Source organism: Cicer arietinum, chromosome 7 (assembly GCF_000331145.2).
Source record: "Cicer arietinum cultivar CDC Frontier isolate Library 1 chromosome 7, Cicar.CDCFrontier_v2.0, whole genome shotgun sequence".
NCBI classification, from domain to species: domain Eukaryota; kingdom Viridiplantae; phylum Streptophyta; class Magnoliopsida; order Fabales; family Fabaceae; genus Cicer; species Cicer arietinum.
In genome coordinates this window covers 61,308,563-61,323,101 of record NC_021166.2, presented here as the reverse complement: position 1 = coordinate 61,323,101, position 14,539 = coordinate 61,308,563, and the positions used below count along the sequence as shown (strand labels likewise).

The window sequence follows — 14,539 nt, the reverse complement described above, 5'->3', positions numbered from 1 at the left end:
CATGTCATAATTCCCATGTAAATGTCCTATAATCTATCAATCCATGGATTTGAGAATTTTTCTAGTGATTAATTATTTTTTTATTCAAATGAATATAATTTGTCACATGACGATGAAAGGATGTAACAAAGTTTCACCTCATCTAGATTCTCCATAAAGTATCTTTGATACTTTAATTTTATGGAAAATTAATTTGAAAGGCATCTGAATGTTTAAGATGTCTTTCTCATAAAAGTTGGAAAAAATATGAGAAAATAAAAATATAAATAAAAATAAAGAACAGATACAAAAAATAGCCAAAATTCCTTGTTGAGTTTTTTTTTTTTTTTCTTTCTATTTTCTCTCTTGAAACTCCAACAATTATTTACAAAAGTAGCAAAAGATTCATCCTGGTTAATCAGAATCTTCATATCATGGAAATTGATTTTTTTTTTCTCTTGTGGAAAATTAATTGGAAAATTAATTTTCCACTTCATCTTGGTTTTCAAAATTTGGATTCTTTCATAACTTGTCATACATAGGATTATGCCACTGCAACTGTGTCTGATCTCACAGTCTTATTTTTTGTAGAATTCTGATTGGTTTCTGAATTTCTAACACTTCTTTTTGAAGAAATCTTCCAACTTTTCTCTTTGGATTCATCAATCTCTATTTGTTCTTCCCTGCACTCTTTGCTACAAAATGGTGTGTTCCCTCTGTAAAATCAAAATTCAATTTTTCTTTTTAGAAAAAATCACAATTCAATTAAACTCAATCACAAATCTAAACAACAAAATTACCTAATCAAATAATTAATTATATTTTATAGCTTATAAAAAAATTATATATTTTTTTCTTCTAGATCTAGTATTATTGAATGAATCTTCTAGTCTAGTTGAAAAATAAAGTCTAAAAAGCATATAGTAAAAGAAAAAAAATTGTTGATGACCCACATGAAACTTTAGTGTAAAAAACTAAACTTTAACAAATAAAAAGAAGAATTTGGATCTGGGTTATCACTAAGAAGATTGAGTGAGTTTGAATTGAAAATTTAGGTAATTAATTTAATTACCTATACATAAAGATGTCACGGTTTTGACCAAGAGGTTTTCTACAAAGAAAACAAGCTTGGAGGAAGTGAGGCTCATCATAGAGATCTTCACTTCCACCATAGTAAAACATGCTAGATTTTGGAGAAGGAATTGAAGAAGATTGTGTTGAAGAAGAGAAAGAATAGTTAGCCATAATTGAGTTTTTGAGAGAAGGAAATGGAAAAAGCAGGGAGCAGAAATGAAGGAAAATTGCTTATTATATAATGAGAGGTTGAGGGAAATTGGACGGTATAGGGTAGTGCACACACCATAGTATATAGTATATTAATTAATATACTATATAGTATTAGTATATAGAATTAGTATGGTATGATAATAATATAATAAGCTCTTTACAAATCAGTAATTTTTAATATTGTGTTTTATTTTTCTGGAAGAAAATATAATGTTACTTTTATGTCTTGTCTTAGTCCTTTAGGCCCTACTTTCTTCTCCTAAATAAATGCTAAAACCTCTTTTTTCATAATAAAAAATGTCTTTGAGGTTTGTAATTTTTTATTTATTAAAGAAGTTTGTAAATTTTGATAAACATGGAAGTTTCTAAATTAATGTGTTTTGAAATATGTATTATATTCAAGGATATACTTCAAAGTATTATATTCAAGAATAACTGTGGCTTCAATCAAATTACTACGCATTATATACGTTTTAGTTTTTGGGATTATTTTTTAAAATAAGTAATAATTTTATAATTGAATATTCATTTTAAATTCAAAATGGCTCCCGAATTCTTTCAAACTTTTAGTCATATTCTAAAGAAAAACTTCTTTTGAATATTGTGAAAAGATAAAATCTAATTAGAAGTGGAAAACACCCTAATATTTTACACGTGTAGATAAAAACTGAAAAAACAAATCATTTTTTGTGTCAAATGTATTTTCATGTTAGAATTAGTCATGCTATGTCTTTAATTAATATTAATATTTTTTTTTATCAACGTTTTTTTTTAACTTAATCAATATAAGAGATAACAAAGGGTATGATAAAACCTATACAACAGTTTTCATAAAATTTATGATATTAATTAGAATTCTTAACTATATCAAAACCTTATATCACAAGAAATAAAAATTGATACATTCAATAAAATCAATCATGTGATGAGTTAGATCGAGAGGTTGATGAGTAGGGACCATCCAAGTGCCTACCATTCATGGTGTACCAGAATAGCCCACACTAGGGCCACATAACAATTTATCTTTTTTGAAAAAATAAAAATGAGAAAATAATAATAAAAAAAAAATTGAAAGCTAATGGCTGTTTTCAGAAGTCATGGGATTTGAAAGTTGAAAGTTGAGGCCATTGGGACCAGTTTATGCATTTTGCACTTTTTTCCAAAAGAACTTTCTTTCAACCTTTTCAATATTTGGTCCTTTCTTTGTTACCATTTGTTACTACACATCTAAATTTGTTGAAATAATAATAATAATAATAATAATAATAATAATAATAATAATAATAAATAATAATAATAATAATAATAAATAATAATAATAATAATAATAATAATAATAATAATAATAATAATAATAATAATAATATAATGACTCAACTATATGGCAAAAGAACAAGAAAGAAGAATATAAATAAATCATGTCTCAACTCTTAACTAGGTTCTCTTAACTTGGACTATTATTCCCTTTACATTTTTTTCTTATTTTAACAAATTTTTAACTATTAAAGATACACTAAGTTCACTAGCTTGCACGAATGAACAGAACGTGGCACATAGGAAATGATGAAATGTTAATTAAGTCACACAGCATGATCAATTTTAAGATTTGGTATCATGGTAAGTGTATCAAAGCCTTTACATTAAAGAGTGACATGAAGAGGAAAAAACAATGAAGTAAGAATCTTTCTTTTGCTTGGTTGGTATGTACTCTTCATAAGACACAACTTGCATGTGAGGTCTATGTTCTAGATATAAGTTTTTTTAAAAAAAAAATTTGGATTCTTGTTAGAACTTTTTAACTATAATTTAAAAAAAATAAAGATACAAAAATATAAAGAAAAATATGCAATGTTTGATTACAGAGTTCGAGTGCGATTAATTGTATTATATTTTTAATTAAAAAACGATAATGTAATATCTTTTTAAATATAATATAATTTTTTATTTGATTAATTTGTCTATTTATTATTAACTATGAGTCATATAAACAATTCTAAAATTTAGTTATTATCAATATAAAAAATAGGTCTTGCTAAAAAAAAAGAGAAGTCTATAATGTAGATATATGACACATGGTTTTTTCACATGCTTATTCATGGAGCATTTTGACATATGCTTAGAATTTTTGATTTAATATACAAGCTCAATAGAATATGAGTTTAACAACTATACATAGATCCATTATTGTGGTTGACAGTGTCTATTTTTTTAGAAAATAGATTTGCCAGAATTTGGATCAATTATTCATGAGTAAAGAGAAATTTTGGATTTAAAATCAAATTTTGTGAAGAGAAAATAAATGTGATTGCTCATTCCTTTGTCAAGGTGGTTACGTCTTTACCTAATCACCATGTTTTTAAGTGTTTATCAATTTGTATTTCAAACTATATAGGAAATGACATGCGTTGATTTCAATTAAAAAAAAATGTTACTCTAAATGCATATATTTTATAGATTTGATTTATACTCGTTATGATCATTGTTTTAAATTTTAGTTACTATTACAAATAAAAGTTAATTATATTTAATTCATTTAATGTTATTATTTTTAATACACTTTTAATTTAATTCAAAATATTTAATATTGATAATTAAATTATAATAGAAAAATAGTTACACGTAACTATATTTGTTAATACCTATTAAATTAATCGATTTAAATTTTTGTATGCAGTCAATCAATTATAATTAGTATATTTTTAAAATATTTAATTTTAATTATAATTATTTTTAAAGTTGTTGTAATTAATTGATAATATAAAACTTTTTATATTGATATATAGAAAAAATAATTTTTTTTATATAATCTTTACTTGTTGGGCTCCTTTTTAATTGTTACATTCATTAAATTTGGTTTCTATTTATTTATAATTTTCAAAATTATACAATATTAATTATTGTTTTATTAATAATAATTTCAGTCATTTCTTGCAAAGAGACAAATTAATAAAATGAAATAATAAATAAATATTAATATTATAAGAAGAAGATAAATAATTTCAATAAAATTAACAAAATTTATTAAGACTATATTGTGTGTAGAAAGATCTAAAACAACAAATAAAAAAGAAGAACAGTAATAATTATGCCAATTAGTATAAAAGTCTAGGGAAGAACTATATTTTACTTTTCTGATTGATAAAAGTGTCACCTCCTTGGGCCTTAGTGTCTCTGTTGCACCCAAGAAAAGTTATCCTCCTCTAACCTCCCCCTTTATCATCTTAAAGTAGCAAAATCATGTTTTTTTTTTTTTTTTTAAGTTGATCACATTCAACTTAATAATATCGATATTTGTCAATTAAATTAATACTTAAAGACAGTGACAAAGTAATATTTACACTCTCTTTAACGCATATTTTTTAATACCACTATATTAAATTGATTAATTGTTACATATGTCTCACTTAAACACGTGAGTCCTATATAAATTTAGTGAGACATATGTATATTTTAATCAATCAAAGAAAATGTATTACAGAGTGTGTGTAAAAAAATGTGTTGCTAGTATTATTTAATTTAGGCAAATTATATAGGTAGGTCTTATAAGTTTAGTTCGACATATTCCTTTTTTTTTTCAATCTGTTCATTTAAGTTACATTTTTTTTTAGTTTGACAATTTTTCCAAATTAAAATTATAAAATATTAAGATATATAAATTCATATAACACAATGAATTGAATGTCTAAACTACTTTGAAAGAGGAGAAAATTATTAATGACTTTGATTATGTTGATAGACATTTATTATCAAATTTTTAAAGTTATATATGTGTCTAAATAATTAAAGAAAAAATGTAAACCTTTTATAAGGTTTGATAAATATTTTTTGAATGATTATATAAGACACATATTTTTGTAATATTTTGCATATTTTTAATTTAGGATCAATTTTACATGTTGGTTGAATAACCTTTTGTCTTGTTTTATGTTTTAATGTGTTTTAATACCTTTTATACTCACTATTAATCTATCTTATAAAAAAAGATAATATATTTTATATTACATTAATCATCGTAAAAAGTAACTATTAATATATCTTATAAAAATAAATAATATATTTTATATTATGCTAATCATCATAAAAAGTGAAATAAAAGTCAAACGATATAAATAAAATATCATTTAAAGAAACAAATTAAAAAAAAAAATATAAAGAACATATGCAGAAGCTGGATTAAACTTATTATATGATCACTTGTATATATTTTTATTTTTAAATTAAGATGGTTAATCACAATATTTAACAAAACATGATAAAAACAAATCATCAAATACTCGATTAGGCATCTTCTAGGGAAATAATATATTGGGACTCATCCTAGAAACTTGTACTTGAGAAGATAATGTTAAAAAGTTAAATTGTAAGAGATATCCCATATTGATTAAAAATGTGTTAAGTTATTACAATATAAATAAGAAAATATTTATTGTTATGGAAGAAAATTGAGAAGAAATACAAATTTTATGCATTAACATCTGATTCTTTTAAATAATAACTATCCACTATCTTATGTATGGTTAGCAAATATAATTGGTCATAAATTCTACTTTAATATATTCTTCTATTTCTTTCAATAATTCTACATACTAAATAGGAGTTCTCATATAAATATAATTAATTTAATATATTCTTCTATTTTTTACGGAACCTATTACCTTAAATAAACTTCGAAGCAATCCCAAAAAAATAAGATTTGGCTGGTTTTCTAAGATAAAAACTAATATTTGGTTGGTTTAATTTTCTTCTAATAAAAAAATAAATATTAGAATATAAAATATTTATATTTTTGTATTAATTTGACGTAATTCATATCATATTAAGTTTTTATATAAGAGGTTAAGTGTTGTTAACAAAAATAACTTGTAAATAAGGAGTGTCTCTTTCATAAGATATGTTGATGTCTTATCTCTACAAAATGCAAAACTAATTGGATATTTTAAAATAGAAAATTTATGTTAGTAAATATTGAGAAAAATGATATTAGTGAAAGGTCAAAAATGTATTTGGGGTGTTCCCCCATTGCATAAAAATCATATAAATGCAGTGTACAGCCCCAACAATTCGTTTTGGCTGTTGCTTTCCCCAGCTCATCTTACCACAATTACTATACAACAACTCAATAAAGTTAGAGACATTTCATAGTGGGATTATTTCATTTCCAACTTCACCATCTCCCAAACTAAAACTAAGTGCCATTTTTTGTTTTGCATGGTAAAACTTAAATTTAAATAGTTCCTGTAATTTTGTTAAATTAATTTTGATAAAAAAAATGAATTAAATAATAAATCGGTAAATGTAATTTTATAAAATTAATTTTAATAAAAAAATTGAGTTGAATAATAATTCGGTAAATTATAAGTTGTCTTTAAAAAATTATGAGTAAATTATTTATAACTAATTAAAATCAATTGCATGAATAAAATTTTAAGTTTAACATAGTTAATGAAATACAAGTAACTAATTTTAGTTGGTTGTAAATTATTTATCCATAATTTTCTAACGACAATTAAAGTCTCACCAAATAAATTTAAAACTAAAAATTATTAATGGACTATAAGCTCCAAATTTTAACTTTAAATTACATGTAATTTTAAAAAACAAAATAATTTTTCTATTTTGCAGAAAAATTAATGAATATTTTTTAAATGACTTATTTTTTTTTTAAATACACATATACTCTACTTTAAAATGTATATACATGATATCTCACATTTTGTATTTAGTGGGAGGTTCACCTGTTAATAAAGTGAACTTGTGAATGATTTTAATTAAAAATTGAGGGAATATCTCCTTTTCAAATAGCACCCTTGTATTAATTATTTTTGAATTTTATTACATAAAAATAGAAAAAAAAATATAAATTGATTAAAATTACTTAAAAAATACAATAAAAGGATCATAAAAGTTGAAATTAAATTAATTAGTGCCTAAGATGTCCTCTAATTTCAGATGGTAGAGGTCTTTTATTATGTTTTGATGGTTGGCACTGACTTGATATATGACGGGTTTTTCCTTGGTATTAAAGCTCAAGGGGCAGTAACGTAAAAGAACTACTTTTACCTTAAGTTAAGTTAAATCTTTGATTTTATGGAGTATAGGCATTGTCAAAGTCTAGATTCCCAAAACTTTGATATTACATGTTTTCAAATGTTTGAAAAGTTGATTCAAGAGTATTGTAATTAGCACCAAACAAGGTTATAAATTTATCTATTGTGGCTTGATGTGAGAGATTATCGACGGTTGTCTTGTTATTAGTAGTAGTCGAAATTGAATTGCTCTCCCGACGTGAACTCGTATGATTGATTGTCAAATATTTAACTAGACTTAATGTAAAAGTATATCTTTCGTAACATCACCTTCTCGATATTCTCAAGAACAAAATCAAACTTATCAGTACCAAAAAGCCACCAACATTTCAGACGTAATAGAAGACCTCCATCGTATGGGACTGAATGACACATTTGACACTCATTAATTTTTTTAAAAAAACATTCATAGTAATTTTAATCAATTTATATTATTAATATTATTTTTTATTTTTAATATAACATAATGAAAGAAAAAGTTAATACTAAGTCGATATATGAACAACCGACCTCCCTTTATTTTTCAAAAAAATTAAAATAAATTCTTTGCGAATTCTCTTTTAAAAAAAAGGGAACTCCCACTGAATACAAAAAGTGTTACGTTGTTTATAAATTTCAGAGTAGTATATAGTTTTTTGGTTTAAATATGTTTTTGGTCCTTCCAAATTTGATTCGTTTTGATTTTAGTCCTTGTAATTTTATGTTGTTTGATTTATATGTTTACAAATTCTAACAAGTTTTTAAAAAGTCCTTTATGAATCTTTTTAAATAAAAAATGGTGATATGACTAGTTTTAGATGAAGTGGCACATGGTGACTGTGTAACTGTTGTTGACTAGACAATATTTAATATTTAAAATTAAAATTCATTTTATTAACTTATTTAATTAATTAATTAATTAAAAACTTAAAATTAATTAATTTTTAATTAATTAATTAATAACCAATTAAATAATAAAAATTCAATAATCTTCATCTTCAACCCCAAATTTTTTAATAAAAACTCAACAACCTTTATCTTCAACCATAATTTCTTCATCTTCAAATCACAAATTCTCATATCTGGATCCAAACCCTAAAAATTCTAATATCCATACCTTAAACATTAAAAGAGATAAGACCTCATCAGGAGGCAACTTTCCTCTCTCTAATTCATTAGGAGTCAAAAATTTGTTGGGACCTAGAGCTTCTTTTTCTGACTCTTGTAACTCTTGCCTTGTGTCATTATCCTTATGTTCATTCAGGGATGCTTTGGGAGAAATATTTATCAGTAAAATTGCAAAGTAAATCAGAATTAATAGATAAAAACAATGTTAATATGCTCCTACAACCAATCTCTCGATATGCTCCAGTAATATTAAGAAAAATGAGATATTAGAATTTTTAGTGTTTGGATCAAGATATGAGAATTTGTGATTTGAAGATGAAGAAATTAGGGTTGAAGATGAAAGTTGTTGAGTTTTTATTAAAAAGAGTTAGGGTTGAAGATGAAGATTATTGAGTTTTTAATATTTAATTGGTTTACTAATTAATTAATTAATTAGTTTTAAGTTTTTAAATAAATAATTAAATGAGTTAATAAAATGAATTTTAAATATTAAATATTGTCTAGTCAACAACAATTACATAGTCACCATGTGCTACTTCATTCAAAATTAGTCATGTCACTATTTTTTTACTAAAAAAGATTCATAAAAAACCTTTTTAAAACTTGTTAGAATTTACAAGGGTATAAATCAAATAAAAAAAATTACATGGACTAAAATTAAAAACGAAGTATATTTGCAAGGACAAAAAATATATTTAAACTTAGTTTTTTAATTTTTAAATTAAGGTTATTTAAAAAAAATTCCAAAAGTTAATTCTATAATATTTTTTACAACAATTTTTATTAATTGTTTTTTAACACATCAATACATTTTAAAATATTTTTTATATTTCTTTTAGAATCAATTTTAGCTCTACAAAATTAAAATCAATTAAGATACACTAAATAGTTTTTTCAAAAAGAAAATAGATACACTAAATTATTTGTTTTATTAAGCAAGTTATACGGTGTACTGTATTGATTGGTGATCTATCATGAACCACTTCTTAAAAGTCATCTGAAACTTTAGCAACGAACACCGTCACCTCTAAAAATTATAAACTTCATTTTTGTAATGTTTGATGATGTGATCCAAATAGTGCCAATTTGACAAAAATAAGAGAAAATAGATTTGTGCGCCTCAAAACTAAGTTAGTATTTGTTTTTGTCAAACTAACAATTTGTTTTTATTTATTTTTGTCAAACTAACACATGTCAGATCACCTTATCAGACATGATAGTGAAGACATGATAGTGAAGAAGATTGTAATCCATTTTAAGATAGTTTATAGGACAGAGTAGTCCCTGAGATTTTGGGTGTCTTGTGAGAGTGATGTGTTTGGTGTCTTATTTTTTTGTAATATATTTCATCAAATGTACACTCTTCAACATAAAAACTAAAAATCATTTTTTGCCGCAAAATCATTAGTAATTTGTTTAGAATCAAGATTCTTAAAAAAAAAAATCATTTTCAATTGACATCAACACAAGATTATTAGATTTATTTTACAAAATTGTAGATCGTAACAAGATTTTAACAATGTCAATTTTTAAAAATAAAATATTTTAAGAGAACTCAACATGATAATGTCAATTGTGTAGGTCGTAAGTAATATTATTTTATAAGATATGCAAGTATTAGGAAAACCATAAAATATTTTAAGAAAACTCGGTATCATAAAATTTGATTTTGATTCAATTGTTTAAATAAAAATTCACTATCCATTGTAAAAATTATGACGTTTCAAATAAGTTTCATAGAAAATAATCTAAGTATTTCGATACAAAAAAACAAAATTAAAATTCTCATCATATGTTCTATAATGCTTGAATCTTCTATTAAGAGAGTCAATTATTTGATCTATGATATATAAAAAAATTATGAATCCTAAAAGACTGTTTAGCAGACTCAAGATTTAATTGTGTTTATTTAGATGAATTTTCCACTAAAAGTAAATAATAAATTTATCTATTGTTTATGAATGATAGTGAATTGGAGCTTTTTTTTTTAAGGTTTCTTTTTTTAGAATATCTAAAAAATTTGTTAGAACTTTATGGTAGATAAAAAGACTGCATGTCTAATTTATATTGAAAGATGAAAATATATTATACTATAATATAATAAAATACTTTATTCGATTTTTTATTTATTTATAAAAGGTAGTGGAATAAATTAAGTTTATTTATTTGATCCACATAATTTATATTGAGAATAAATTTTTTAATAAATACTTTAATCTAAAAAACGAGTAGGTTATATATTTTTTTAATATATATACTCAGTAAAAAAAATATTTGGTGCCCTAAAAAATTTGAGTAAGATTGCAGCAAGTAGAAACTAATAGTATTACAGCCAAAAAGAAACTCATGATGTTATTCTTTCTCACAACTTATATTAATGCTTCAAAACATAACTTACATTCATTTTCTGGATTTTATATTAATGCTTAAAAACATAACTTACATTTATTTTCTTGATTTTATTGAATAGTATCCATCATATTACTATGGGTGTGTTTGACAAGATAAAAAACAAGTTTATCTGTTGGTAATTATTTTTTATCACGAGCTTATAGTATTTTTTTTAAGTTTATAGCGTTTTTTTTATAAACTACTTGAAGTAATTTTTGAATCTATAAAGTTTATTTATATTTTTTTTATCTTCATTGTCTTAATTGAAATTTTTTAAATATCAATTAAAAATTAATTTTTATCTTATTTTATATTGTTCAACTACTAATTTTATTAAATATTTTAAATTAAATCAATTAACTTATTAATTGTCTTAAATCAACCAACTTATCCACTGTCCGCTTTAAATTCGCTAATTTTACTATAGAATGTCTATAAGTAAGTGGTAAGAATGTATGACAACTTGAATATATATCTACTTAAAATAGAGACAAGTTGTCCAAATTTTAAACACTTTTTAAGTATCAAATTTGCCATAAATAAATGAGAGTATGTGACTTCACACTATCGATTGTCTCTTTAAAATTGATTTAGTTACAACTCAAAATTTAGCCCAACATAAGTTGAAGAAAATGATGTAACTTGACTAGAGAGCACTTATTTTCTCTTGTTTCTCAAACATAGTAACAATAAGACAATAGTGTTAAAATTGTTTGTGTTATATTGTCACCTCATGACTCACTAAAAGGTTGAAAAGAGCAAACCTGGAGCTGACGGGGCATGGGACCCACGACAATGAGAAGCCGACAAAGACATTCAATAGTGGGACCCACCAATCAATTGTCTTTGCTGGCATTGCCACTCACCTGTCCTTGTTTCTCGGTCCTACTACAACTGCCCGTATATTACGGTCAGCTACAACCTTGCTCTCTCTTATTGCCCGTCACACGTGCGCTCTCTTCATTCCACGTGCAACGTGCTTATCAATCATTTGGAGATACTACAATGCAATTGCTTGCAACTCATATGCTTCTATATTTCCATACTAAGATATCATCATTGAATGTGTATAGATAGTTGCTGAGAAAATAAGAATGAGAGGTGAATTAAATTATTTTTATTAGCGTTTTTCATTAACTATTTAATAGAATAACTATTAAATATCTTAACGATCGAAGACATAAATTTATAATGATTCGAACATCGGAATCTATTTAGAAACAAAACTAACACTTATTTATCAATTAATTAATTGATTCATGAAAAATCATAATTTATATATTATAATTTTCAACAATTAATGGTTGTGAATCTATAATTGGTGAAACAATTTTGGGACCTCTTCTAATTTATTTTTGGAATATTAAAAAACTCATTTTTTGTGTGAAAACTTGCAGACAAAACCATAATTTGAAGTATTGTGCTCTAGGAATTGGGCCTGAACCAGGCTTATATGCACTCTACTCTCTTTCTTAAAGAGGGTTATGATTGTTGTTAAAGTTTATTTGGCCCAACTACCGTTGATTGTGTTATGCAAAAAAGTTGTTAATTTTGGGTTTCCTATCGTTTTGTAAAAACAACTTTTTGTACATCCTTCCTTTCGAGTTGACAAATGCTTTTTGAGTCTTTGACCTTTTTGGCAAAAACTTGCATATTTTTATTTGGATAGTTAAAATAGTTGTTACGCAGTCAAAAATAAAAATTTAGTGTTAAAATTAATTTTTTTTTTAATTTTTAAAAAAAATTGGATATACTATATATAAAAGATAATATTTTAATATTTGATTTTTCAATATGTACCTTTAGGGCACTAATTAAATTTTTTCATTTTATTCTTATGACATCTTAGTTTATAATTTGCATTATCTTTCATCTTAAAGTCTTCTCTATTTTAGATTCAGTCACAATTTTTTTACTTTAAATTTTTGTTTAAAAAAAAAAGTGTCTTGCACCCTCGACACTTAAACTAGATTGTTTGCAACAACGGTGTTTCGTGCTATGTTTTTTAAATGTACATTTTTTTTGGTCAAAATGCTAAAAAAAATCACATAGCTAAGGGCCATTTGATCAAGGATTGACCTATTATTCAATCAACCATGTCTATATCGATCATTTTGTGAAAGCATTAAAGAGTAGACATAACATTACCTATAAAAATAAAGATAATAAACCTATAACCAGCATGACAAATATGATTGAAATGTTGAAAAATAAGTTAAAAAGTGAAATATTCAAGTATTTACACTAATAAATAAATAAAAAAACTTAATTTAAGTTGGTGATGGTTCCCTTGAAAAAGTCAAAGGGCAATGAGAAAATACAATCTAATTATCATACATGGGAAATTTATATATGTGATGACATCTCATTTGGTCCCCACATTTTGATGCTAGAAAAGTGGGTAAATGCATGGCCAATTTTAGCTTTGGTCATAATGGCTTGACACAGAAAGAAACAGAAGGAAGGAAGGAAGGGGGAATTGTAGAGAGGAGAAATTAATCAAACTATCTATCTATCCTTCTATACTTCAACCTTCCTTCTTGGACATTTGGCACAAAGGCCACTTCCATTTCATAAATCTCTTATATATATATATATATATATATATATATATATATTGTGTTAATTTTCTTCATGCAAAGATACTCATAGGCAATTGGGGTTTTTGATCACACTATAAGCACATTTCTCTTAGTTATTATAACTTTCCTTGGTGTGCTCTTCAATAAGGTAGCATCCTTTTTATTTCATTTTTTTGTGTATCATTGAAATTGTAATGTAGTATATAAATTAACGAAATTTTAAAGTAATAATTGAAATTAAAAATTCTTTTGATCACAACAGTCTTTCTGTATTTACAATTTTGTTTTTGAAATTATTCAACCGAGATTAATGTGATCGATAATATTTTATTTTAGTTAATATTTGAAATTTCGTTAATATCATAAATTGAATTCACCTACTTACTAAATTTCAATTTCAACGATTAATGTGCAAATTATGACAATTGAATTAATATATATTTATAGGGGTGCGACAATTTTCAGGTGAAATTCAACCAATTTTGAAGCTCCAATAAATTAGTACAATCAATAACTTGATCGTCAAGAAATTGAGAAAGGACTAATCATCCTAAAAAGAAAGAATGTCACAAAGCACATTAAAGAGAGCCATAGGGGCAGTAAAGGATCAAACAAGCATAGGCCTAGCAAAGGTAGGAAGCAGCACATCACTTGCTGATCTTGAAGTTGCCATTGTAAAAGCAACAAAACACAATGAAAATCCAGCTGAAGAGAAACACATAAGAGAGATTCTTAGCTTAACATGTTACTCACGTGCATTCATAAGTGCTTGTGTAAATAATCTCTCTAAGCGTTTGAGCAAGACAAGTAGTTGGACAGTTGCTTTGAAAACACTTGTTTTGATTCAAAGGTTGTTGTCAGATGGTGATCCTGCTTATGAGCAAGAAATATTCTTCTCAACTCGGCAAGGGACTCGCCTTCTCAACATGTCCGATTTTAGGGACACGTCCAAGTCGAATTCGTGGGACTTCTCTTCATTTGTACGAACTTACGCTTTGTATCTCGATGAAAGGATTGAGTACAAGATGCAACATAAGCGCGGGAGGCGTAGTAGGTTTGCTTATGACGAGGAGGAGGAGGAGGAGGAACAACCGAGGGAGAGGGCAA

The 14,539-nt window shown here is 25.1% G+C and overlaps 2 protein-coding genes across 2 annotated transcripts in view; one reads left to right on the top strand and one right to left on the bottom strand.

Moving 5' to 3' along the window:
* Positions 1-293: 293 nt before the first annotated feature.
* Positions 294-1,281, bottom strand: LOC101511328 (FCS-Like Zinc finger 3). Its single transcript, XM_004516936.4, has 2 exons — positions 1,052-1,281; positions 294-695 (listed from the first exon to the last, which is right to left on the bottom strand). The coding sequence occupies exons 1-2, from the start codon at positions 1,222-1,224 to the stop codon at positions 524-526; spliced, it is 345 nt and encodes a 114-aa protein (XP_004516993.1). The 5' UTR covers positions 1,225-1,281; the 3' UTR covers positions 294-523.
* A 12,012-nt stretch (positions 1,282-13,293) lies between these two features.
* LOC101511653 (putative clathrin assembly protein At1g03050) overlaps positions 13,294-14,539 on the top strand; it is a 3,752-nt gene continuing 2,506 nt past the window's right edge. The window contains 3 exon segments of the mRNA XM_073370932.1: positions 13,294-13,580; positions 13,880-14,496; positions 14,499-14,535. Coding sequence (XP_073227033.1) covers positions 13,996-14,496; positions 14,499-14,535 — 538 coding nt within the window. The 5' untranslated portion in view covers positions 13,294-13,580; positions 13,880-13,995.

Coding starts and splice junctions, on each gene's coding strand:
- LOC101511328 (XM_004516936.4), bottom strand. CDS start 1,224: ATGGCTAACTATTCTTTCTCTTCTTCAACACAATCTTCTTCAATTCCT. Junction 696..1,051: donor CGTGACATCTTTATGTATAG/GTAATTAAATTA, acceptor TTGATTTTACAG/AGGGAACACACCATTTTGTA.